General features: G+C 42.3%; 1 protein-coding gene across 2 annotated transcripts in view; it reads left to right on the top strand.

The window, feature by feature from the left end:
- The window catches only part of LOC147018083 (uncharacterized), a 357,617-nt gene that overhangs the window by 75,171 nt on the left and 255,825 nt on the right, over positions 1-26,621 (top strand). For both annotated transcript variants that reach the window (XR_015062269.1, XM_085897420.1), the window contains exons 18-25: positions 1,252-1,388; positions 2,236-2,359; positions 5,168-5,311; positions 8,984-9,174; positions 9,726-9,758; positions 9,998-10,015; positions 10,228-10,272; positions 10,552-10,626. Coding sequence is in view for 1 of the 2 variants with exons in the window: in XM_085897420.1 (XP_085753546.1) it covers positions 1,252-1,388; positions 2,236-2,359; positions 5,168-5,311; positions 8,984-9,174; positions 9,726-9,758; positions 9,998-10,015; positions 10,228-10,272; positions 10,552-10,626 (767 nt within the window). In the remaining variant the exon portion in view is untranslated. The remainder of the gene's footprint in view (positions 1-1,251; positions 1,389-2,235; positions 2,360-5,167; positions 5,312-8,983; positions 9,175-9,725; positions 9,759-9,997; positions 10,016-10,227; positions 10,273-10,551; positions 10,627-26,621) is intronic.

Genomic DNA, 26,621 nt, shown 5'->3' on the forward strand with positions numbered 1-26,621 from the left:
TAGGTTATTAGAATAGAGAAGTTATGGAGGAGGGTAAATTAAGAGCAAAGTGGTGGGGGTAGGGGTGGTGGTGGGGGGGGAGGTGGAGGTGATACAAGGAGGGCTAAAGAAGGAAATTGAAACATGTGGGACATACAGGAAAGGGAGAAAGAGTAAAATACGTAATTTTGGAATGAATAGTGTTGATGAGTGCTGTTCTGTGTAATGCCTCCTGTGCTATTTCTTTTTTATTTTGTTTCTGCAACAACTAAAATATAAGTATATATAAACCAATGTCACCCCCAGGGTGACCAGTATCTTGCCAAAATGTGAACATGAGTTACTTATTTATTCGATTAAAGTTACTCAAAAAATAAGGGTTTCGTCGACCTTGATGCTTGACCTTTGACCTTGTCCTTTATATTTTCGTACGGTTTATGGTATCTCTCCAGACCGTTGTACATGAAATATCAAGAGATTTTGATGAGAACTGAGGAAATAAAATTTTCATGAAAAATCCGTTTTTTCGTCATGACGTCATCAATGACGTCATAGCGTCAAACTTTTGACAGATCTGGAAAGCACTTATCAAGCGCTTTCATATGAGGTATTACTCGTATCTAAGATTTAAAAATTTGACCTTGGGGTCAAAAACGTTCGACCTCCAGCGCTAACCATGAAGGTCAAGGCCGATCGCCACCAAAAATTAATCATCTGAGCGCCAGACCATGAACTATATTCCCATGAAGTTTGAAGACGATCCGATCAAAATTATTCAAAAAATAAGGGTTTCGTCGACTCTCGTCGACTGATTTGCGACAAAGTGACCTTGACCTTTGACCTTGACCTTAAAAATTTTATGATCTGAAAGGGACCTCTATAGGACTCTGATATGCGAAGTTACAAAAATTTCCAATGACAACTGCGCTCTGCAGAGTGATCGATACGTGATTACAGACAAACAAAAAAACAAACAAAAAAAAACATACAAGCTGACTAACATATCTTGCAAAAACTTCGTTTTGGCAAGATAAAAATATGGAGGATGTGTCCATCTTTCCATCGAGAAAAGTTGTCAAATACAGTACTTCAATGTTTGCACAGGCTACAGTTTTGTAACACTCACCTATGATCTTGAAAGCATTACTTTTGTTTTATATGACCCACATTAAAGCAGGACTGTGGGATTGAATGGAAATAGTAGGCCTGATGGAATGTTTTTCTGTTGTCTGACTTCCCTTGTATGAGTATTTGTGTTGCTTTGTCTGGCAGTGTGCAGCCGAGCTCGTGCAGACATCGTCTTCCTGATGGATGGTTCAGGCAGCATCGGATCAGCTTTTCAGCGCATCAAGGAGTTTGCCTTTCGCATTGTATCATACTTCCCACACGTAGGGCCGAACAGCACACAGGTATGCTGGATGCATGACTGAAGTGGACTTTCTGTCTCATCTCTTTGTAAAAATATGCCAGCTATAAATGTTAGGGAGAAAGCAGCATATGCTTCTGTTCAATTGGATCTTTCCTCACAAGAAATGTTAACTCAAATGTTGAGGGTACTTTAAGAGGAAAGAAAACAAAACACTCTTATTTGCTTCCTTACATTCTTCGTTTTGTCATGATGATATTGCCCTGTGAACTGTCTGATTTGGAGGAGTTGCAAACTGACTAAAACTGCCATTCTGTTGCAATGGCAGCACATTATAAACCTGTTAAAAAGTAAAATGGGATAGTGGGTGAAGCATAACAAGATGTTGGAGTTAATTAAGTTTTTAAAAGAGAAATTATGGTTAGTACATGTAAGTTAAATAAACTTATTGTACAATACATATGTAAATTAAGGAAACCAAAGCGTTAAGTCGGCATATCTGGATACACTACTGGCACACTGGGCCAAATGGTCCCTTCTTGTACTTAAGCGTCCTTATTATATCATATTTGCTCATCAGAATCGGCATGTACCAGAAGAGCTTACATTTAATTAATAAATTACAGTGAAGAAAAATGCAAAAAAAAAAATTCACGAAGGAAACAAATCCACAAATTTTATATTGCAGCACTTCCAACGCAAGAGTTTTTGAAAAACAGCAAAATTTGTATTATAAGTGAAAATAGGGTCAACACTCTTTACAAACATATGATAACGAGAAAGGTTGGGGTGCAAGGAGTAAATTTATTACATATCCTGGATATGATTGTCACATCCTTTTCTGATACGATCAATATATTAACAGGCATTGTGCTGTGTATTGTGTGCAGTTTGCAGCAGTGCAGTACAGTGAGAATGCTCAAGTGGAGTTCCCCTTGAACCGTTTTAGTGATAGAAACTCCGTGCTTAAAGCCATCCGCACAATACGCTTCCACGGAGGCGACACCAAGGCAGGCAAGTTTTAAGTACCATCTTGAATATACAGTATGCATAACAGATTTGTAGGCATGCAAATGAGCTACTTTGGTGCTTATGATTCTCCTCTTTATCTCAATAAAATGTACACATATCATATACTTGGAAGTACGGAGAGGCTTTTCGAGGAATTTCAGAAGTTTTGTGTGGAAGGACAACAGAAAGGGTGCGTCGTCGAGGCATATGTCAGGTATTGTGGACGGAGGAAGTAGTGAAGGTAGTTGGTGAAAAGAAGGAGGTTTGGAAGAGGATATATAATATGAAGGATTGAGGAGGACAACCATATACAGGGTTGCTGCATCTGTATGGGCAAAATAAGACAGCAGTAAGGAGAGCTGTGGATAAGGAGTGGAATGATATGGAGGCTGATGTACAGTATACAAGAAGTTAGAAAAGAATGGTGGGGGGAAGAAGATGGTGTATGAATTGGTTCGTGACAGGGACGAGGGTTGTAAGAACGTGGAGGGGGTGGGGACTGTGATGGACAGTGGTGGGAGACTTGTGACAGAGAGAGGGGCGTATTGAAGTTATGGGAAGGATATTTCAAGAAGCTGTTGAACCAGGGAGGAAGCGATAGCGAGCTGGAGCTTCCGTGTTATGGAGAGGGGAAAGTGGAGTTAGTCGCGATCATGAGGAGGAGGTAAGGACAGAATTAAAGAGGATGATGAAGGGAAGAGTGCCAGGCATCGACAGGGTGCATATGAGATGATAGTTGCTGCAGGAGAAGTCAGAGTCATTTGGGCGAAGAGGTTGTTGAATGCATGTGTGAGAGAAGGTTTGATTCCGGAGGATCTGAGGACAGGGTGAATTGTGTCGATATGGAAGAGGAAGGATGATGTTCAAAATCTGGAGAAGTACAGAGGCATCACACTCTTAAGTCATGGCATAAAGGTACTGGAGAGGGTTCTGGATGGGAGGATGAAGAAGAATGTGGAGATGAAGATTAGTGAAGAGCAACAGGGGGTTTAGAAAGGTTAAGGGGATGACATATGAGATGTTCACATGGTGAACAACTGGGTCAAGGTGAAATGTCATTGGGATTTGTTGACCTGGTGAAGGCCTATGACACTGTCCCAAGAGAGATGGTGATGGTGACACTGAGACGGATGGAAGTGCCAGAAACAGAAGTTAATTCGATGGAAGGGATGTACAAGGGAACAAAGGAAATAATTTTGGTTGGTCCTGTGATGTTGGAGGAGTTCAGCATGAACATCAGGTTGAGACAATGAAACTCTCTCAGCCCACTCATATTTATCATGGTGATGGAGTTGGGAAGCAGGAGGGAAGAAATGAAAGGTATTCTGGGGAGGATGTTGTCTGTGGATGATATGGCTGCTGTGGCAGGGAGTAAGTGGGAAATGCAGCAAGTACTGGAGAAGTGGAAGGAGGCATTTGGGAAGCATGGACTGAATATTCATCTGGAGAAGACTGAGGTGATGTGGGTCAGGTAGCAGAGAAAATAAATGAACATCAGGTTGGAGGTGAAGGAGATCGGACAGTGAAATAGATTTGGGTATCTCGGGGAACAGTGACCGGTAATGATAAGTCGAAGGCAGAGGTGCAGAGTAGGATTCAGGTGGGTGCAAATGTGTGGAATGAGGGTGGAGGGATTGATGGCAGACAGAAAATATATCAAGGAAAATGAAAGGGAAAGTTCTGGTGTCTTGTGCAATGCCGGCCTACCTTTATGGTCTGGAGTTGGTGGCCCTGTCAGAGAGACAACAGAGGCTGCTGGTCTGCGAGAACAACTGGGTCAGGAGTATTTTGGGAGTGAACAGGGTAGACAGAAGGAGGATGGATGAACTGAGGGAGGAGATTGGTGTGCAAGTAAGCTTCACGAGGAGATTGTTAAAAAGCTATCTGAATTGAGCTGGACATGGTGCAGATGGAGGAATAGAGAGTGGTAAAGAAGTGGATAGGTTGAGGGAGCAGGGTCAGAGGAAAAGAGGCAGATCATGGTTGAGATGGGAGGATTGTGAGGAGGGATATCAATAAGGTTGGGTGGTTGGAGAGTGGAGAGATTTGTCTGAGGACAGATGGAAGTAGAGGATTATCGTGGTCAAGGCAGGGCAGAAGATTGGGACCAATGAACCTCACCCCTTATAAAGTGAAGAGAAGGAGAAGAATATCGTTTTACCTTGAAACAACTGTGAGTGTTACAACAAGAGCAACATTGTTCCTTATTCCAGTATGGATGGTGTTCCATTACAGCTTGTGAAGTCAACAACAGCGAAGATGTTCTTATTTGAATGTCTTGATTTTTCAATATTTTTAGTGCCGTTCCTTTCTCTTGTTTAAGTGTTTTGGATGGGTGTGGCCTTTTGAGGCCCGTTCCAACCTTGACCACTAAATTATTTATTTGTTTATCAAATGCTTTTTTTCATTTTTCTTCTCATTCTCTCACTTGCTTAATTTTCTTTACCTTAATGGTGACAAAACTGGATTCCATAGTTCATGGGTTCAAACCTTGTTGAACGCAGCAGTTTAGATTTCAATAGGAAGCTGTGGTCAGAGCTGTTCTTGGGTGAATTACAATGTCACTATCAGATTGTTGGTAAAAACCGAGTCAGCACTTTAATAACCTTCAAGGATGGCACAATCTGTTTGCCTCACCTAGTTTAGTGTTTTTGCTCTATATGAGGCAGCAGTCCACACATTAAGTTTTACTCCTAATACCTTCAGACTAACTTGGGATGGCACTAGAATGCTGCATATAAAAGACAGTACCACTCACACCACACAAACTTGTTAAGATAATTATTCCGCACATGTTTTTGCGTGTACTAGGCCATGCCATCCAGTTTGCAGTGCGGAAAACGTTCTTTGGTGGACAAGGTGCAAGATATGATGTTCCACGCCTTCTGGTCGTCATGACGGATGGCCGTTCCCAAGATAATGTTACGCTACCTGCCAGAAATGCATACAACCAGGGTCTGCTTCCTGCACTTGTTTCTTTTTCTCTATTTCTCTATAACTGACCACAGATTTTTGTTGAAAACAATTTCATATTTTTATATCAGCTTGAGCACATACGAGGTCCGTCTAAAAAGTAACGGGACTGAGCCTGCTGTGTGCTCTACTTACACAACTTGAATGAACAGGTTGCGTCACAGTCTTTCGCAACATTCCAGCAATGTATATGATTGGTGATGGTTGACTGCGCTCATTGTGTGATTTTTTTTACAGGTCGTGCTTCACAGGTTGTCTAGTCTGAGTCGTCGCGCTATGAGTCGTGAGCAGAGAGCCAATCTGAAGTTTCTTGCCAAGCTTGGCAAAACACCTTCCGAATCCTTCACAATGCTGCAGCAAGTCTACGGGGAAGAAACGATGTCACGTACACGTGTATTTGAATGGCGTAAGAGGTTCAAAGAGGGACGGGAGGAGGTTGAAGATGATTTACGGTCTGGAAGACCTTCAATGAGCAGAACAGCGGACAACATCGAGCGTGTGAAGCAGATGGTGCACGAGGATCATCGACTCGCAGTGCAGATGATTGCTGAGGAACTTTCTATCAACAAGGACACTGTCTGGACCATCATCACTGAAAATCTCGAAATGCGCAAGATGTTGTCCAAGGACCAGAAACAGCAAAGCGTCACTGTCTGTCAAGACATTATCGAGCGCCTCAAGGACGATCCAGACCTGCTCGGGAGAGTCATTACTGGCGATAAATCGTGGATATGAGAATTTGATTCCGAGACTAAACGACAGAGTCGTCAGTGCAAAAGTCCGACATCACCAAGACCAAAGAAAGCAAGGATGTCGAAGTCGAAGGTCAAGGTGATGCTCATAGTGTTTTTTTGACATCAAGGGCATCGTCCACTTTGAGTTTCTACCACGGTCAAACAGTGAATCAATACGTGTACAAGGAGATCCTCCGGCGCCACATGTGATCAGTCCGGGACAAGAGGAGGGATCTGTGGGAGAACAACGCCTGGGTGCTCCACCATGACAACGCCCCTGCTCACAGTGCCCTGAGCATCCGACAGTTTCTGGTGGAGAGGGACGTGCCAACTCTGGAGCAACCCCCGTATTCGCCAAACTTGGCCCCTTGTGATTTTTTCCTATTCCCCAAGCTAAAGGGGGTGATCAAGGGGACCCAATTTCCTAATGTGGAGGCCATCAAAAGAGCCATGACGATGGAGCTCCGTAGGATTCCAGAAGAAGCCTTCTTGGGGTGCATCGAAGCATGGGAGAAGAGGATGGATAAGTGTGTGAGACTGGAGGGAAACTATTTTGAAGGGGACAAGCTGTGCTTTCAATATATTCTTTGGAATAAAATTTCTGTGAAGTCAGTCCCATTACTTTTTAGGTGTGTGTGTGTGTGTGTGTGTGTGTGTGTGTGTGTGTGTGTGTGTGTGTGTGTGTGTGTGTGTGTGTGTGTGTGTGTGTGTGTGTGTGTGTGTGTGTGTGTGTGTTTACACACACTTTTACATTCCCTGTGTTTTGCAGTGAAATAACAAATATAGAACTTCAGATTTAATTACTCAAATCGACAGTATATATATATATATATATATATATATATATATATATATATATATATATATATATATATATATATATATATATATATATATATATATATATATATATATATATATATATATCCTTCACAAATCACAATATCCGACAGTATATATATATATACTGTCGATTTGAGTAATTACATCTCAAGTTCTATATTTGATATGTCACTGCAAAACACAGGGAATGTAAAAGTTGTTTACTTATTTCAACACCAGCTTTCACTGTCAAGATACGTAATTCATTCTGTTTATTTGTTTATTTGTTTTAATCCTCTACTCAATGGATTTTGTTGTCAGTGAATCAATATTTTACAATATGCATTTCACTGTCTCTAAGTTTGTGCTGTCTGGAGCCCATGTTAGTCAAATGTTGGTTGTTTTTCTGGTACCATATTACTGTCATAAATGTAGATTGCAGACTATCACAAGATAATTTGAATTAGGAGGCAGGAATTTGGAATTTGTTCAGAGTACTGATACACAATTGTTTACATTTTCTAATAATCTTCCTTGTCACACACCCAATGTGCCCACCAAGTTTCATCCGAATCCGTCTGCAATTTTTTGTCATATTGTGCTATATATCGTTTTTTTGGCCCTATCTATCAATGGTTAAGAATCACTTAAAAAATTATTGTGGCTGGATCCGGATCTGGACCTTCACCAAAATCTGACCTGCTTGTCGTTGTCACACACCCAACTTGCCCACCAAATTTCATCCAATTCTCTCCATAATTTTTTGAGATATGCTGCACACAAACAAACAGACAGACAGGGGTGAAAACATAACCTCCTTCCACCTTTGGTGGCGGAGGTAATAATTGGGTAAAAATTTCAAAGGGCAAAGTCACACTAAGTAAAAAAGGGCAAAGGACAAAGTCCCTTTTCAGCCCGTCCACTGCAAATCAGCACGAGACGGCCAGGTTTTCTAATCGCTTCCGTGTTTTTTTTTTATGAGCCCCCATTGGACTATCCGAAACGGGGGCTGATCAATTTGGTCTCAATTTTCATGTCTGTGTGTGCGTGCATGCGTGCACAATCATATCTCGGACATGTATGGACTGATTTTATTTGTACTTGGCACAAAGACAACACATGATGGCACACATCATTTGTTTTTAACATTAGAAACAAGATGGCCGACTGACCGCCATTTTAGTTGTTCAAAACCCGATGTTGAACACGTTCTCAACCACTTGTCAGACATGCATATACCGATGTTCAAATTTGGCAAAAGCACTGTACATGATGGCCTACACATGCCCCTCACTTTATTTTCTGATCTGATCAAAGATGGCCGACTGGTAGACTGTCAGCCATTTTAGTTGTACATAAATATGGGCTTGCCCTTTAACTGCATACATCAAAATTATTAAAACAACAGGGGCTATGACATTTTATATATTTTTTAGTTGTTTATTTACCATTTTAACTCCAGTGTGTCTGTCCAGGCCCTAACTCTTTTTACCAGTTCAGCTTTTGTCATCAAATTTCAACAAACCTTTATTATGAAAATATGGAGAACACTCAATTTATAAAATGTACATTTTTTTTTTTGCTGTTGTTTTTGTAAAGTTTAGTTTGAGTACAAAGCAGATGTGGGTGGGCTTTGCGTTTTGAGTTGCTTTCCAGTTTCATATGTAATTGCCCGCTAGACTGTCAGATGGAGATTCCTTAAGTGTGGACATTCGGGATTCTGTACATCTAACTGGGACTGAAGAGGTGAGATGGGCTGGTATATTTTCCCCTCTTTCCCAACACTGAAATCTGGTCCCCAACTTGCACTACATTTTATCAGTGTTAGTTTGACCTCCAAGCTTTCCTTTTGGTGCTTCCTGATGCTTTTGATTTTACAACTTGAAGACCTCAGTGAAGCAAGACCTCAGTCATGTGAAGCCACACAAATAAATCAATGAGTTGTTCTTTTCAAAACCAACAGATTTTTGCATATTAATCAGCCAAAAAACAATATCCATGTCATTTTTGGAGCATTTGAAATTGTTTATTAATGATACGTGTTTGTCATTTGTTCATGAATAAGCAGCTTCATGTTAGTATGGGCTGCTTTCTCCAGGTGTGCTGGTATTTGCGGTCGGAGCTGCAGATTCTGACCAGATGCAGCTTCAGCTCATTGGTCAGGCTGGGCCAGGTCACCGCTCAGTCTTTTATATTGATGATCCAGCCGTCATTATGTCCACTGAAGAAGACCTTGTGGAAGCTCTGTGTTCTGCAGCTGGTCATTCAGTCCCTCCTGTAACACCGACGGTGTGTGCCATTCTCAAACCATTCATTTAAATTCACTGTCAACTTTTGTTGTTTTTCTTTTGGTTTTACCATTGCTTTTGAAAAAGTATTTCCCAGAAAATATTTTTCACTGGTAAATGGAAAAAGTATTTCCAGAGAAAAGATAATTGAATGGGTTGTGGGTGGTAGAGGATGGGGTGGGTTGGGGGAGAACGGAGCAGAATAAGCTTTTCACCATTTGCTTGCTTGAAGATGAGTACTCTTAAACAGAACTCTTCTCACTCTTGTAGTTTGTAGCCACTGTGAACAACTGACTTTGTAGAACCCTGCACCTCCTCCATTATCTTCAAATGTATTGTGCTTTATCTTTCCCATAAAGTTTTACAAGGAGCATACTTCAATACCTGTGGTATAAAATGAGTCTAGCATGCAAACCAAAGTTACAAATAAATGTTTCAGGGTGTTTCACACATATCGTTCTTGATTCATTACATAATTTGCTGGAATATCGTGGCTTATGTAGGGATGGTTGATGAATAGTACAATAAACCAATGTTTTGTTTTTTCCACAGCCACCCACAATCCCATGTGTACCATGCCCACCTGTGAGTCACACACTTGGATATACTCCATCACATTCCTGTAACTGATTATTAAAACAAACGAATATAACATGAATAGTTTATTGATAAGCCACATTGAGTCCATTGCTGAGAATTATGCCAGATGGAAAGTCTGCTCTGCTGTTAGACTTTTAACTGACATTAATAAATGCATTGCATTAAGAAAATATATTTATCAGCAATCCTGCCTAATTGAACTTCTTGGATGTGTGTGATTGCAGGGAGATGAAGGACAACCTGTAAGTTATTTTAAAATAAAATTGTGTGCTCTTTTTAGGACAAAACTTGAATTATTTTGTAATCCACCTGAAGGACAACAACTGGACAAGTGTAGGAGTTAATTTTTTCAATATAATATACTATTTCAATATGTTAGGCCATCTGATTATATGTAGTTAGTATGTGTGAAATCACATCCAAGTTCATCATTAATAATTATTTTGTGATGCAGGGACTGAATGGTGCTCCAGGAATCAGAGGAATTCCTGGCTATCCGGTGAGATGGAAAAACTGCACAAATGATTTTGCTGCACATGTAACCTTGCCCATAAGTTGAGTACACTTGTCACATGCCTAATTAAGACTCCCACATTAAATTGACAGATAAAGTGACCAACATTTAACTATCCAGTTCTGCAACTCGAATACAATTACAATGACAAAGGCAAAACAGGTGATGCAGATTTTCAATTTCAACAAACTTAAGTCGATATCTTTGCACACATGAGATCTATTACATATAGCATATAATACAATTCCCTGACTATCTTTGCAGGGTCGTCCTGGGCAGCCAGGGCCTTCCATCATCAACAATGGCTCGATCATAGAAAAAGGAGATCGAGGAGATAGAGTGAGTTGCAGCTACACTTGCAGTGATGGTCCAGTGGTTTGAGTAATGAGATTCAACTTTGACCAAAGGAAATAATGAAAAAGTATTTCATTTTTCATCAAGTCTGGTGCATGCAATCTCTCATTGCATAAGTGAAAGTGTTCTGGTTGCATTAACTTACAATCAGTCCCAAGCTGATGAGTTGCAATGGGTGAAAGGATTGGCTTATGTGAAATATGTACTACAAGTTTTCAATACTATTTGGTATGTGTTAGTACATTTTAATACAGGTATTGAGGCTTGTGGAAGAGCTGAAAAAATATAGGGTATAAGGCCAGCAAACTGATGTTAAGGCTTAGGTTGGTAAAGGATGTACGGACACTTCAGCAAGAGTAGAGAGATCACAAGTAGACAATGGTGGCAGGAGAAGAAACAGCGAGAGTATAGAAATCAATTTTAAGTAAGGTAGGCAGGGTAGGTATGAGTAGATATGAGGTATAATGATGAGATTAGCTGTTTACATACCTCATGGGTGGGTAAAGAATATGAATTTGAAGTGGACTTCAACTTCGTTGATGAAAGCAAAGATTGTGTTGCATGTTGGTTGTGTCGAATTTAGGTGCTAATTTTAATATTTTGAAACATGTCAGATTTTTAAAGTATATTTGGAGTTGGCATAATGAATGAAACAAAACTTTTTGGTGGAATTAGAGATGTAATTAATCAAATTTGTCTTCATTTCTCCTGTCAAAAATTGAAGCAACATATTTGCTCAGCGAGAAAAACAGGTTGTTTTTATTTAGGCGGTTATTTTTGGCTTCGGAAAAAAACCTGAAAAGTGTGAGATAAGTGCATTGAGAACATTGTATTTTGCTTTATCAATTTTAACATAACTTTCCCTGAGCATAAATATGTACGTGAAGTTATTTGTGGGATGGATAGAATCAGTGCTTAAAGCTGACAAAGCCCAGGATGTCATACTCATGTGACTTGCCTCTCATGGAATCAGCATGAATGTGAAATGCTGGATTATGAAATGTTAAGTGGAATCCCATTTAGTAGTAATACAAGTGAAATAAGAAAGTTTATGGAACAGTTTTTGAAAAAGTTCATGGAATTCATTAGAATTTAAGTTACAACACGCAATGCTAATACTTTTTTAGTACTAAGTGAAATAAGAAAAAGTTTATGGAACAGTTTTTGAAAAAGTTCATGGAATTCATTAGAATTTAAGTTACAACACACAATGCTAATACTTTTTTAGTACTAAGTGAAATAAGAAAAAGTTTATGGAACAGTTTTTGAAAAAGTTTATGGAATTCATCAGAATTTAAGTTGCAATACGCAATGCTAATACTTTTTTTTAGTACTAAGTGAAATAAGAAAAAGTTTTTGGAACAGTTTTTGAAAACGTTTATGGAATTCATCAGAATTTAAGTTACAACACACAATGTAAATACTTTTTTTTCCAATGTGTAATTCTACTTAATGATAATACACATGCATGTACCTTCAATGAAGGGTTTCCTTGAAAACAGCCTTCCTGAAATTCAAAATCTCGATAAACTTACACCAGTCACAGTGAGAGTTGAATCATTTAATAACATGCACATGGAGAGAGGACATCCAATACAATGTGATACCTCTCTGCTTGATGTTTCAAACAGAGTTTCTTATACAGAGAAGAGTAAATGGGGAGGGTCATCAACTTGCATGCAAGTGAGTTGACCAACCCCAGATGGTCACATTCTGATAAGAGACAAACAGAACGTTTTCAAGGACATGGTGTAATTGCCTTTGTGTTGAGGAACAGATGCGTTATCCAGTCAAGACTTTGTTTCAGGAAATTCCTGTGGTGTGTCCTCAAACACTTTTGAGCTTTATCATACATTTGCATTGCTTCTCAGCCCTCCCCCTTCATGACTATTGCATAATGTATGCTTCACAAAAATGCCTGTATTCCAGAAACCTTAATGCTGTGTGATAATATCATGTGATCACTAAAGTTTTACTCTCTTACAAATTGTTATTCAGAATATTATATGCATTCATTAATTAGAATTAAGTACACCAGATGCCGACATTCATGGGGGATAGGTCAGGTCAGGTATGGGAGCATGTGCCGGAACAGCGCGTCGCTGCGTCCACTTTCTGCCGGTACTCCAGGGGTCTCCGTCTGGCCATCCCCCAGGCAGATGCCAGGCCCATCCCCATCTCCTTGAGATGATGGTCAACCTGCTGCAACCACGAGGCACGTGGTCGGCCCACTGGCCTCGTCCGCTCACGAGACTCCCCCGCTGAGAGAATCTGGTGAGCAGGATCAGCGTCAGGAAAACGAGCCACATGTCCATACAGCCGCAACTGACGCTCACGGACTATGCAGGTAACAAATCTCATCCGAGTCTCTCTCAGCAACCCCTCGTTGGACACAAAATACTACCAGCGATAGCCAAGGATTCTCCGAAGAGACCCGGTACCAAGGGAATTAGGTCTCCATCTCAGATCCTTGATCAGAGTCCAAGTCTCGCATCCATAGAGCAAGACTGGAAGTACCAAGGACCTGAAGACTCAGACTTTCGTCCTCCCGCACAGGTACCGGCAGTGCCACACCCCATGATCCAGTGAATCCATGACTCCCCAGGCCCGACCCAGACGTCTATTGACCTCTGACTCACAGCCAGCAGAGACATGAATATCACTGCCAAGGTAAGTGAATCTCTCCACGACCTCAACATCCTCACCACAAACAGACACAGACAGGACAGCAGCATCCAAGATGTCAATGAAAGCCTGGATCTTAGTTTTGACCCAAGAAACCCGTAATCCCAGCGGCTCCGACTCCTCATTCAGCACCTCGAGGGCCCCCAAAAGGATATCTAGTCTCTGCAAAGATGACTGCATCATCTGCAAAATCAAGGTCCGAGATCTTGACATTCCCAAACGATGCACCGCAGCTTGATCCCTCCGACATCCTCCCTAAAATCCAGTCCATACAAGTGCTGAAAAGTGTGGGGGCCAGTACACACCCCTGACGAACTCGAGTAACAACTGGAAATAAGTCAGAGATGGTACCACCACACTTCACAGCACTCTCAGTACCAGAGTAGAGTTCAGACATCAGATCGATCAGTTTTGGTGGCACCCCACGAAGACCAAGAATCCTCCTGAGGACATCCCGATTTACTGAATCAAACGCTTTACAGAGATCAACATAGGCTGCAAGCAGCCCCTGCCGAAACTCTCGTCTGCGTTCGGTGAGGACACGAAGAGCAAGGATACGGTCAATCGTTGACCTCTTTGATGTAAAGCCTGACTGCTCTGGACGCTGGTGCTCAAGCAGATGGTGGCGAACCCTATCAAGAATTATCCGAGCAAAGACCTTGCCCGGCACTGAGAGCAGCGACACCCCTCGGTAGTTGTTGCAGTCTTGGCGATCACCCTTCCCTTTCCAGAGAGGAACAACAAGGCCCCTCTTCCAGTCAGTTGGGATGATGCCTGTGTTCCAGGCAGAGCACAAAACTGCATGCAACGACACGAGTGCAGCCTTTCCACCAGTCTTGAGAAGTTCAGCATGGATGCCACAGATCCCTGGAGCTTTGTTCCGTTTCAACCGGTTCGCCGCAACCCGTGTTTCCACAAGCGATGGTGGACCACAGTTGAATCGAGGGTCAGCAACAGGGATTGTAAAACCCTTGACGTCCAACTCGACAGCTGAGGGATCAGCCTGGTACAACCGCTCAAAGTAATCGGCCCAGCGGGCCTTCACTTCAGACTCCTCTGTCATGAGCCTACCACTCTCTGCTCTAACTGCAGTGCTCCGAGGGATGGGCTTGGATGAACGCAATGCGCGAATTCCCCTGTAAGCGGGACGAGAATCACCTGTCCACAGGAGATGCTCTACCCCCTCACAGATTCCTCGCACATAGGCCTCCTTGTCCACCTTTAGTGCACGTACAGTTTTACGCTTCAGCTTCCCGAACAGCTCAGCTCTGCCATTCAGCCTGGCCCTGCGACTCTGGTCAATGGTATCCAGTGTCCCTTGAGAGACAAAATTCTTCTTTGCCCTGCTGTGAGTTCCAAGACATCCACCGGCAACATCAAAGATGGTGGGTGGTCTTGAAGGCACTCCACAACTCTTCAGGACCCCCCAAAGCACCCAGACCCCCCAAGTGTCTACTCAGCCTGTTCGCAAACTCCTCAGCTACTCTCTCATCCCTGAGCTTGCCAACATCCAGCCTAGGCTGGGATGGTACCATTCTCCAGGATTTAAGGTGCAGCTTTAGAGTTGCAACAACAAGCCTGTGGTCAGTATTGAGGAACTGAGCACTCCTGTAGACCCTGCAGTTCTGGATCATCCTCCAGCGACCGTCAATGAGGACATGGTCAATCTCCTTTGCCGCACCGCCAGCGTTGGAATACCAAGTCCAGCGATGAGCTTGTGGGCGCTGAAACCATGAACCAGCCACCCTAAGTCCATGACTTCTTGCAAAGTCACGGAACTTAGTGCTATTCTGGTTCATAGTTCCTGACCCATGGGGACCAACACACATCTCATAACCATCCCTATCAGTTCCAGTTGATGCATTGAAATCCCCCAAGATTAGAAGTGTATCTCGTCTGGGGCACTGATCAACCACAGACTCGAGTGTGGCGTAGAATGCATCCTTCACGGTAAGATCACTCGCCTCAGTCGGAGCATAGACAGAGACCAGGGAAATGACACCTAAGGAGTGACGAATCCTTAGTCTCATAATACGCTCGTTGACCGGTGTTACCTCAATTATCATTGGGGTCAGCTTATTGGACACAGCTACAGCAACTCCTTGGGTATGGTAACCATCAGAGCGACCAGACTAATAGTAGGTGCAACCACCCACCATTATCTCACCGCAATCCGGTTTCCGAACCTCAGAGAGAGCTGCAATCCCGATGTCCAAACGCTTGAGCTCAGATGATAACAGAGACAGGTGATCATCCTCTCTTAGGGATAGGACATTCCAGGCACCCACCCGAAGGGACCGCCTCAGGTTAACCCAAGGAGACCGCCGTCTGGTGAACGACACCTCAGCACCACTCCGACACACTCTCCCACAATCTGACCCAGGGATGTTACCCCGTGGTTTCCCTCCTATCATCAAAGATTGGGGGTCTCGAAGGCTTTGCCCCAATCCCATCATCCGGTGAGCTGCCCTGCGAAGGGAAGCTGCACAAGAGGTACTACCACGGAGTGGGTTTTTCAGATTTTTTTTGCGTTTTTGTGTTTTGCGGAATGAAGGGTTTTACGGTAGCCGGAGTGCAAATCCTGCCACCAACCTCCTAATAAAAAGTAATCCAACTGCAGGAGGACGTCCGCAGACACAGTTGGGCACTAGATATGGATGGCCGTTGGCTCACAAGGAGCTCCTCCACCCTTTGACAGGTTTTGTTTTTAATCCTGCTGGGTGTCCATATCCAAACACCCTCCTCACCAGAAAACCTGGTGGGGGAGACGGTTTAGTCGCCGACAATCCGACCATGGAACAGGTTAGAACAGGTTTACATGGTACCTGTAGCATGTCACAGATCTAACCTGACCTGACACGTGTAATGGGGGATACATTCCAGGAAAACACCGCGAATGTTGAAACCGCGAATGTGGAGACATTGTTTCAATGGGAAATGGGGGGAGGGGGGGGATAGGTTCCAGTGATAAGTTCATATATTTTAAAGTAAACTGTAGAGCATATAATAAATTCTAATATACCACATATTTATCTATGGAAATCAAAGGGCTATTTAGGGAAGGGATCATTGGGGACTGTTTTTTTATTTTATTTGCAATCCTTTGATTCCAGCACAGTGAAAACTTAAACTTCCTGGCTCAAGTATTGGTGCTCATTGTTGCCATGACATGAACAAATATATCTTAATATAATTATTTACACTTCCACATTTTTTAAAAGCATTTGAAAACATACAAGATGAAATGAGTACATATATTTGTCCACAAAGAATGCCAATCCCACGATGGAAAAACTTGCTTCAGCATGATTAATACAGAACTAGCCAAACCCATGCTCTGTGCTAAGTTTATCAAGTGAGGGTTCATTATGACGTCATATCCAGTGTTCACAATGTGATTTATAGAATTTCTTTATATACAATGTTTCTTTGTTACATTTTTTTGTGTCAAATTCACCTTCTGAGGTAGTCAGCATGTGCAGAAGAGGGTTTTACATTGCAGACGCTGTTTTCTCGGAGTGGCATTATGCCTCTCAGTGGTGACAGTCTGTTGACGACAGACATCATGACGTCAGTGAATGACCGACGATGTCATGACGTTATTACGCTTTTCAGCGGTGACGTCACATCGCCATGCAAACGAATGTAAAAATTAGAAAATCGCCAAACATTCCCAAACCTGTCCATCTGGCGCGATCTCACATAGCCTATGTTCTACATTAGACCACAGAGAAACTGGCGACAATCCATCTGGCAGTTTGAGGAGATACGTCCACAAAATATGGCTTAGCGTATGAATGTAATAATACCAATGCTTTGTGATAGTCATGTGATCCACAGAGCTTTATATCACCTTATATGGCCATAAATTGTTGGTGCAGCATATTTTATACATTTCACAAGATGGGATTAATTATTTTACTTCCACACATGTACCGAAAGGAACTTGGGGGATCCAACTCTGCTTAGTGACGCATACAGCATTCCTTGTGAAAATGGAGGTGTTGAGAGGTTTATTCGTGTTTGTCCTTGCGATTTGTTTGATGCTCATTGCATAGCAGAGATGTACTGGAAACTGAAGTCGTCCGAACTTGAAAGGGAGGTCACTGTCTAATGGAATAATTTGGACTCTGGGGATGAGAATACACTTTCCTGCTAATGGGCCATTGATACTCTTGGCTTCGATGACATTGAGAAGAGACTGATCGTGATGCACTGTGTTGCATTAGTGAGGTGTGGAAGGTCTAATGATCGTGTAATTACTGAAATGCCTTTCTTCAAGACTCGTTAGTGTTGAGGTAAACCAGATAGATCAATTGAGTTGAGAAATTCTGCTGGGAAAGAACTGTTTCTTCTTCAGTAACAGCAGTGTTCATTGGTATGTATTGTTCTTGATCACCTGGGAAGTCATTGATCAGTTTGGCATTTGTAGAATTGACCATCTGATTGAGTGGTGCTGGTATGGTATTCTCTCCTCACCGCTTATTATGGTCTATTGTAGGCAAGGAAGAATGCCTTTGACTGACCCAGCCTTTGGTTGAGAGATACCTATGAGTCTGAGTCATACACCATGGTGTTTTGGAGATATGTCTTTTTCATTTTGATGAATTAGTCTGAATAGGATGCTGTTAAGTATTCTAAAGCAGCAACCAGACTTGGAGGTGAGATTCTAGATATTATCTGCATTTATAAGATAAAGTGTGGCTAATATTAATGCGAAAGAAGTTAAAAGGCTGCACCACTTCCAGAAAATAACCACACAAGTAAATTTGCGGATTTCCTATTTGATCTTTCTGCAGAGACAGATTATCCAGCACTGAATGACATTTTGCAGGTATTTGACTAGCTATTTATTTTATCAAAGTTGGGAGATTAGGATGTCACCACAATCCATCAAACAAAGGCCCACATGTTTTAGGAAGCACCAGTGATGTCAATAAGTCACTTGAGCCAAGTCTGAAGTAAGTCTCAAGTCAAGTTTCAAGTCACCATAGTATTACTTCAACTTGTGTCAAGTCCCACACTTGAAACCATTTCAAGAATGGAAAGATAAACTTACTTCTCCGGATGAGTTTTCAAGTGTCGAATGAAATTTGATGTCGTTAAAAAAATCATCAGATACTTTTCTGCCTCATTTTAAGCACACCGGTTCTTTTTATTTCCGAATTCTCTAATTTTTGTATATCCTAATGCGACCACTTTGGGAATGTTTGTTGGTTTCAATAATACATTAAAACCAAATATGTGCAGCCTATAAGCCAGCTTAGTGATTGATCATCAATCCATGCATGTAAGTAAGGAACGGGTAAGGATATCTTTACTATAATTCACAGATGTTATACTTTACTTTACTATAGTTAGTTTGTTTGTGTGTTTGTTTGTCGCATACTCCTCCTACAGTTCTTGGCCGATTACATACAGACTTTCTAAATAGGAACAGCATGACCCTAATTCGTGTTTATGAGTGCTTTCATCTTTGCAGGTGGTCTTGGGGGCACAGAAGTTTGTGGGGGGGACACAAATTCTCTATGTAAATGTGTATTGTGTAGTGCTGCTCCAGATGGGATAGGGTACTACAGGTTCCCACCCTCAACAGTACAGTATTCCTGTCCGCATGTTTTCCAGTGCAGTGAGGTTTTTTGAATTATAAGAAGTTGGTATGTTTTTTTTTGCGTCATGCTCGTAACTCAGGGTTTTTTAAATTTTATTTTCTGGAGCGATTGAGGCAGCTGTCAGTTGCTTGTACACCGCCCAAATGAAGGTATGTGTCAGAAGAATGTGTTCTTCTCTGAGTGAGTTTTCTTACTTGCTTGGAACAAGAACGCCTGTCGGGCAGGTACTCAGCTAGTTTTAATAATTTACCTGTATTTTTATTATTTATGTTAAAATAAAATGAATAACTTATGAACTTCAATTGTGTTTTCAGATACTGTACTTTTTTTCTGTTTTCCTTTTAAAAAGACAAGTCTTGATATTACTTACAGTTATTGATGAAGTTGAAATAATCCAAGTCAACTGACATTTTAATTATCACAAAATCTTCACGTTTTGAATAAAATTGCTTCCAACGTTAGTAAGACTGGTGCTTGCCACCTTGTTCGTGGTGTGCTGGCTGGAGAGTGGACACTGCCTTTAACCTTAGTAGTGAACGGTATGTGACCCGGCAGCCATGAGCGCTGGCATGCTGCACATGTACACGTACGCGGTATAGGTATATGTCATCATTGACCAAACCACGCACGACCACGACTGAAAATAATTTACCATTTCTTTTAAATCCCGTTTTATTTCAATGTTTATTCAACGATAATTTTCCGAACATTATCAACAAGTCATAATTAACTCAAGTTTCAAGTAAGTTGCAAGTCCTCAAAAAGTCTCAAGTCTGAGTCAAGTTGCAAGACTCGAGTGCGATTCGAGGCCGAGTCGCAGACTCGAGTCACCAGCTCTGAGAAGCAACAAGGAAAGGATTTGTGACATATAATAGCTCGTTAACTAGTGGGGCACCAGTGGGAAGTCTCACGGTCATACAGTAGATATGTATAACATTCGGTGAGGGAGTCTGAATGGACTTTATATTACAGGCCTTAATTTGACTGAAAATGCATTTTTGTCCAAAATCGCGAATTTTCATCCAATTTTCTTCCTGGTTTTTTTTTTTTCAATAGTCTTAAACCATATTCGCGGCCATGCAAAATGAAATCAGATATCGAATTAGAGTAAAGATACAGCTGTTGTGTTGGAGTGGCAACCCGCCCAGGATTGTACCAAATATCCAAGGAGACTGCTTCTGTAGCTCCAACGCTCTGCACAGAGTATGGTCCCAATGGATGGATGGATACAGCTGTGAGAGAGTAAGAAAGTGTGAACCTTAAAAAGAGGCTGCATGGAGCAAATAAAATGGTGGGGATTTGATTTTGAAGTTCTTCCCTGAATGGGGGAAGCTCCACCCTGAACTGGGATGCTCCTCCCCAAACAGATAGACAGACAGACTGGTGGAGATTATATATATATATATATATATATATATATATATATATATATATATATATATATATATATATATATATATATATATATATATATATATATATATATATATATATATATATCAATAGATATTAGGCAGGGATTGGGTACCTGGGACTTTTCAGCAAAGTGTGTTCAGACAAGTTTTTTTTGTTTTGTATTTGGCTTCTCTGGAATTTAAATTCCAGATAAGGTATTGTCATTGCACACCATCCATCCATCCATCCATCTATTTCGATTTCTCCGGCCAAACCTCAAGGCTGATCTGGCTGAAATTTGGCAGCAACGTTCCTTTCCTGACTGGTAACAGGGATTACAAGCCTGGTGTTGGCTTAGTGGTTAGGGTGGTGGCTTGGGATCCTTGGGTCCTGAGTTCAAGCCCCATTGGCCGCTGAATTAATATACACCAGGAGGTTGACTCAGCCTGTCATCCTTCCGAGGTCGGCAAAATGAGTACCAGTATACTGGTAAGGGGGACACTGCATCAGCGGCATAGCCGTGTCCCAACCAATGATGCAACCAGCAGCCACAGGCTGCACTCGATAGAGAGAGAACAGGGATTGCAAAGCTCGTTCCAGTCATCTGACTTTAAGTTGGTCAAAATGGCCGACTTAGGAAATTTCTTCAAAAATCTTCTCCAGATCCTCCAGTCAGAATGCTACCAAATTTGGGTTACAACATTAGGCCAGGGTATGGATGTTGAATTATGGAAGTCTTGCCGATCACTTGACCGGAAGTGTGTCAAAATGGCTAACTTGGTCATCTTTTGGGAAAATCGCATTGATTTCTTATAAAATATTTTTCTCCAGAATCACGAGTCAAAATCCTACCAAATTGAGGTGAAAACATTAGAACAGGGTCATAACGTTAAATTTCAGAGGTCATGCCAATCACATGACCTGACGTGTGTCAAAATGGCGGACTTGGTAAATGTTTAGGAAAATTGTGTAAATTCCTTCAAAAACATTCCTCTCCAGACCTACCAGTCAGAATGCCACCAAATTTGGGTTACAACATTAGGTCAGGGCCCAGGTAAGCGACAGGTTCAGTGGTCCTATTTTTTTCTTACTTGTGGTGTCTATCGAACTTTGATTGAAGGAAAGGACAAGGAGCATCTTCAGTGATGAACTTTTTTTTATGTCGAGGCTCGTATAAGAACGAACACACAGAACATACAACAAGGGGAGCAGGAGATGAGAGGGGTGGGAGAGGGAAGCACAGAACAGTGGGAAACAGAGATATCATGCAATCGGTGAGAGAGGGATGGGGTGGGGTGCATGGAGTAAACAAGATGGTAATACAGGAACTTTCAGGAAGGAAAGCAGGGAATTTGAAGGACGTGGGTTTGAGGGTAGATTCATGGGTGTAGAAAAGATCATGATTTTGGTTGGGGGAAGATAAGAGATGCAGGGAAGAGTGGGATTGAAGAGGGTGTGAGAGTTTGTTCCAAAGGTAGGGAAAAAGAGGAATGAAAGAATGAACGTGAGCAGTGATTCTTGATTTTGGTAGTTTTACCAGAAGGGTTTGGTGGCAGACCTTGAGCACTCTGTGGAAATATGGGGGGAAAGGGGGGCACAGATCAGAGACACAGCAGAGGGGCAAGGCCAGAGAGGAGATGGTAGAAGACAGAAAGACCATCGGCCTGCCTGCGGTGAGAGAGTGAGAGACCCAAAGACAGCTTCATCGCAGGAGATGCCAATGATCTCAAATGTTTTGCTTTCCATAGCGTAAAGCTGAAAAAGGTGAGAGGCGGGAGCACCAGCCCAGAGGGGAGAGCAGTACTCCTTCAGGCTGTGGATGAAAGCTTTGTACATGGTCAGGAGCTCAGGTGTGCCAAGGAAGGACTTTGCATGACAGAGGATGCCTAGTCGGTGACTGGGTTTAGAGGCCAGCTTGAAATGTGGCTTTCCCAGGAAAGATCATGGCAAACAGTGAGACTCAGAAGCTTGAATGAAAGGATTTCTTTGGAAGGATTGTTGAGAAAGGAGAGGGGGGTGTCTAGATAGTCCTTTTGGAGAGACATCGTGAGAGTGTGAGATTTGTTGGGATTGAAAGAGTTGTTCCAAATATTTAACCAGCTTCTGATTTTATCCAGATCTGCAGAGAGTGAAGAGGCTGCTGTTTGCCGATCTGAAGGCCCGGTCACACCTTGACGTTTTAGCCAGCGGTGGCAACGTATTAAAATGTATGTAAAACGCTGGCTTACGTTGAACTTTTGATGTTTTTTTTTTTAAAGATTCGGACGTATTCATAGCGACTTGGTCTTATGTATAACGCATTGGTAACGGACACAGAACGTTTCGTTGTGTTATAGATAACTTATACCAACGAATGCTGAACCTGTTGTCGGCCTACACAACCGATGCCCAACGATAGTCTAACTCAGGCATAGCGCGTTGCACGCATCGCCGACGATGTCGTGACGTAGCCTATTAAAAGGCTGACGCACAACGATTCGAATCATAACTGCCGTAGAAATGGAAGTGTCAACATCGCGGTCACACCTTGGCGATCTTGCCAGCGTATGCCGACCTAAGAAAAATGTGTCTAAAACGTTGAGGCACGTCAAATACGGTATGAGTAAGTTTGGTATATGTGAGTACAACGCTAAAGTACGCTATCATACGTCGCAGTAAGTAGAGTACGTCAAGAAATTTTAAACATGTTCAAAATTTTACGACGTACTCGGCGTATGACACACGTTCCGCATGCGATGGGGATAAGTTTTACACACGATATGCGGACGCTTACACACGTCCACAAACGCTACTTATAAGCTACTCATAAGTTGAAACATGTCGCGGTAATGTCTTTTTTACGCGAAACTTATTTCTAACTTATGTTTGACATGCTTTGAACCAATTCTTTACGTAGTCCCAACACACATTGACGTATGTAGACGTATTCCAATGACGTCTTCCGGTCGACCAAAAAAATAAATGAACGTGTTTCGAGCTTACAACTGCCATATAAAGACGTGTTCCCAGCGGTTTTGGGAATTGGTATATAAAAATGGTGCTCATAAAAGGGGAGCCCAACAGTGTTTTCGAGTCCTTTTTGAGTCGATGTCCATGTCAGCAGTAACAGTATCAGTATCAGTATCAGTATCAGTATTAGTATTAGTATTAGTAGTAGTTTGTTCATGTTGGCAGTAGTAGGCGAGTGTGAGGGGGAGGGTGTGGGTTATGATGGATCGTCCTTGCGTCCGCGTGTCCACGGGTAGGAGACATCTTTTCACCATTGTTCGAAGTTCTTCGCGGCTAATTTTTTATGGGGCTTTTTCAACAATGAGCTATGGCTTGTTTTTACGATTTAGGTCTATTCATAACGGGTTGGACAAATGCACAATGAACTAATAATGTGCATAGAGCGCTTTGATTACTTATTATATAGATATGATATACCAACGAATAATTATCGTGTAGCCGGCGTTCACAAACTATGCCCAACGATAACCTAACTTATCCATATCGTGCGGCAGTTTATCTTTGCCGGTGACGTAGGGTTTGCTATACATAGGCTGCCACTCAACGATTTAAATGGCTGCATCTCCACTATTGAAAGTAGATGCTTGCGCTCAACAATTGGATTTTTTTTTTTACACTCAACGACTTTTAAACGGTACCACTCAGCTATTTTCATTGTTTACAATGAACGATTTAAATTGCTGTCACTCGCCTTTGTTTTTTGATGCTGGGGTTTTGAAATTTGATGCGTTTCTTCTGAACGTGTTAAAATGCTCAAACTCGACTATCTTAAATAGACCCTGCCGATGGACAATTGGAATCATAGCCAAGCTAGACATCGAAGTGTGAACATCCTCGTCATGCTGAAGAAAAGTTTGAAGAATGCTGCAAATAAGTGTCCTGGCCGTGGCCGTGGACGCTGACGCAAGGACGATCCTTTATACCGACGTCTTTCAGCCGATGAGTAACTTAAAAGTAACGTCTGTCAATGTGTGGCAACAATCGCGTAACGTGCCAACAACACGTTAATCATAGGTTAGAAATAAGTTTCGGGTACGCTAAACATTACCTCGGCGTGTCTCAACTTATGATTAACTTACAAGTAGCATGTGTTGACGTCTGTCAACGATCGCAGACCATGCATACAACTTGTGGCCAGCGTAGTGGAACGTGTGAGTCATACGCCGGCATACGTCGTGAAATTTCAAGCATGAAAAAATTTGAGGACAACCAAAAAGTACAACGTTTAAAGCCAACGTACAACGACGTATGGCAGTGTTTTTCAGCGTGCTCTCAATGTTATCAAAACTTACCCATAACGTATTCAACGTGTGCCAGCGTTTTAGAAAAAAAATTCAAAAATCGGCATACGTTGGCTAAAACGTCAAGGTGTGACCGGGCCTTGAGGGTTGTGAAATGGTATGGCAAAGGGTGGAGTAATCAGCAAAGTGATCGAAGATTTTCCAGAGAGTTGGAGAGATCATTGATAAAAAAATAAATCCAGAAAAAGCAGAGTGTCCAGAATACTGCCTTGAGGAACTCCAGCCTGGACATGAAGAGGGGATAAGAGAATTACGTTAAGGGCCACACATTGACTGTGACAGGAGAGGAAGTCTGCGAGCCATGAGTGGAGATTGCCTTGGATACCATCGGAAGAGAGTTTGGTAAGCAGGGCGGGGTGCCAGACCATATTGAAAGCACACGATATGTCTCGGGAGATGGCTCTGATCTCATGTCTGGCATTGAGGACCTCCATCCATTGTTGGGAAAGCAGGAGCAGGAAGTCCATGGTAGAGCGACCTGGTCAGAATCCAAATTGATGATTGGAAATCAGACCATTGGTGAAGAGAAAAGATTTAATGTTGGAAGCGGTGATGGATTCCATAACCTTGCTGATGATTGGGAGAAGGCTGATTGGTCTGTAGTTGCAGGGACCTGTTTTGCACCTTTTTTATGCAGAGCAGTAATGTTTGCTGATTTCAAAGCAGATGGCAGGTGACATTGAACAAATGAAAGGGTGAATAGAACAGAGACAGGGTGAGCAAGAGCAGCAGAGCTGATTTTTAGGACATGTGGGCTGATGCTGTCTGGACCATTTGCAGAATCAGAGTTGAGGTTTAACAGCAAATTCTCCAGTTTGTTTGGAGAAAAGGACACAGGAACAGCTGGGTGTGACTGGGTGAGGTGGGTGCAGAAAGCGATGGGTTTGGGATCCAAGATTTAGAAGCAAACTCGGAGTTTAGGCATTCAACCTTTTCACATGCAGTGTCAGCTGTGCAGCCATTTGAGGTAAGAGAGGGGATGGAGGGGGAACATACATCAGAAACAGACTTAACTCAATGACACCAGGATTTGGAGGAGGGAGACAGGTTTGAGAGTTCAGACTTGAGATTAGAAAGATGCTATTTCCTGGTTTTCCTGAGGGTAGTCACACACTTGTTCCGACCTTTATGGAAGGAACTGAGATTGCCTTCAGTTGGATTATCCTTCCACGAGACAAAGGCAAATTGCTTCAGGACAACTGCCTCACCACAAGTTTCAGTGTACCTTGGGCAGGAGGAAGAGTACGACAACTGAAGACGAGATGGGATAAATCTCTGATTTACTAGTCATTGGCATCTCCCGCAACGAGGCTGAGTCTTTGGGCCTCTCACTCATTCACCGCAGGTTGGTCGGTGGTCTTTCTGTCTTCTACCATCTCCTCTCCAGCCTCGCCCCCCCCCCCAGGTCTCTCTGCGATTTGTCCCCACCACATTTCCGCAGGGCGCTCAAGGTCCGCCAACAACTCCCTTCTGTTAAAACTACCAAAACCACGAATCACTGCTCACCTTCACTCTTTCATTCCTCTTTTTTCCCACCTTTGCAATAAACTCTCTCACTCTATTCATTCCCATTCTTCCCTCCAGGCCTTCAAAACATCTGTTCACCACCACCTCTTATCATCCCCCATCCAAATCCTCAATCTTTTCTACCCCCGATAATCCACCTAAGCCCACCTCCTTCAAATTCCCTGCTTTCCTTCCTGAAAGTCCCTGTAATGTCCATCTTCTATTCCCCATGTTCCCCGTCCCATCCCTCTCCCTTCCACAGATTTCCAAATGTCTCTGTTCCCCACTGTTTTGGCCTTCCCACTCCAATCCTCTCTTGTCTCCTGTCCCCCTTGATGTGTGTTGTGTGTTCGCTCTCATACAAGCCTCGACAATGTATACAAAAAAATAAATAAATCTGTTCATGAGAGAGAACAAATTTCTTTGAAAGAATTTCCAGGATGAGTTGATGTCAAAGAAAGTAGAGATGGGA

This window comes from Eptatretus burgeri, chromosome 10 (genome assembly GCF_056783735.1).
Source record: "Eptatretus burgeri isolate ZD-2024b chromosome 10, Ebu_testis_v1, whole genome shotgun sequence".
NCBI lineage: Eukaryota > Metazoa > Chordata > Myxini > Myxiniformes > Myxinidae > Eptatretus > Eptatretus burgeri.